The 998-nt window shown below is 43.5% G+C and overlaps 1 protein-coding gene across 2 annotated transcripts in view; it reads left to right on the forward strand.

Annotated features, from left to right (window-relative positions):
• The window catches only part of LOC119593502 (acetylcholine receptor subunit beta-like 1), a 126,526-nt gene that overhangs the window by 65,509 nt on the left and 60,019 nt on the right, over nucleotides 1-998 (forward strand). For both annotated transcript variants that reach the window (XM_037942452.1, XM_037942454.1), the window contains exon 2: nucleotides 825-961. In XM_037942452.1, coding sequence (XP_037798380.1) covers nucleotides 825-961 — 137 coding nt within the window. The remainder of the gene's footprint in view (nucleotides 1-824; nucleotides 962-998) is intronic.

The following is a 998-nucleotide window of genomic DNA, read 5'->3' on the forward strand; positions in this document are numbered from 1 at the left end:
CTTACCCCTACCGTTTATATCCATCCTTTGCTTTCTTGTTTATCCATCCTAATCATCACTAACTATCCATTACCCATTCCTTTTCCTTCCTCTTACCCCCTAATCTTTCATCCTACTATCTACCTTATCTTAGCCTTATCACTTACTCTTTCCACAAATTTCTTCTCCTTATCATTCTCCACACCCCATTTATCATTATTATCATCATCACTGTCCACACCCACAGTATCCCCATTTATCATTATCCATATCCAATTAATCATCATTTGTCCCTGACTGCATCCATTCTATTACAATTATCATCCACCCCCAATTTATCATTATCTCTCCTTCCTCCGTGTCACGCCTTTTATCCCTCCTTTCTCCGTATCCATGCCATTTATCACCACTTCTTTCTATTCACGCCTTTTATCACCCCTTCTCTCTATCCTGTTAACACTCCTTTCTCTCTACGCACGCTTTTTAACACCCCTTCTCTGTATCCACGAATTCCATCATCCCTTCTCTATTTGCACGCCTTTTATTACCCCTTCTCTCTATCCAAGCTTTTTATCACTCCTTTCTCTCTCTATCCACGCTTTTTACCATCTCTCCTCTCTATCCACGCCTTTTAACTCTTCATTATCTCTACCCACGCTTTTTATCACTCCTTCTCTGTATCCACGCTCTTTAACACCCCTTTTCTCTATTCACGCTCCTTAACCCCCCCCCCCCTTCTCTCTCCTTCCACGCTTTTTATCACCCCTTCTCTCTCCTTCCACGCTTTTTAACACCCCTTGCCTCTATTCACGCTCATTAACATCCTCTTTTCCCTGTCTCCACAGGTGTTTGCAGTGAGGATGAGGAACGGCTGGTGCGAGATCTCTTCCGGGGCTACAACAAACTTATTCGGCCCGTGGAGAATATGACTCATAATGTCCAAGTTATGTTCGGTCTCGCCTTCATCCAGCTTATCAATGTGGTAAGTTTTGGGGGTGGGTCTTCGGGGTGGGTTTTTT

Source organism: Penaeus monodon, chromosome 32 (assembly GCF_015228065.2).
Source record: "Penaeus monodon isolate SGIC_2016 chromosome 32, NSTDA_Pmon_1, whole genome shotgun sequence".
In the NCBI taxonomy this organism is placed as follows: domain Eukaryota; kingdom Metazoa; phylum Arthropoda; class Malacostraca; order Decapoda; family Penaeidae; genus Penaeus; species Penaeus monodon.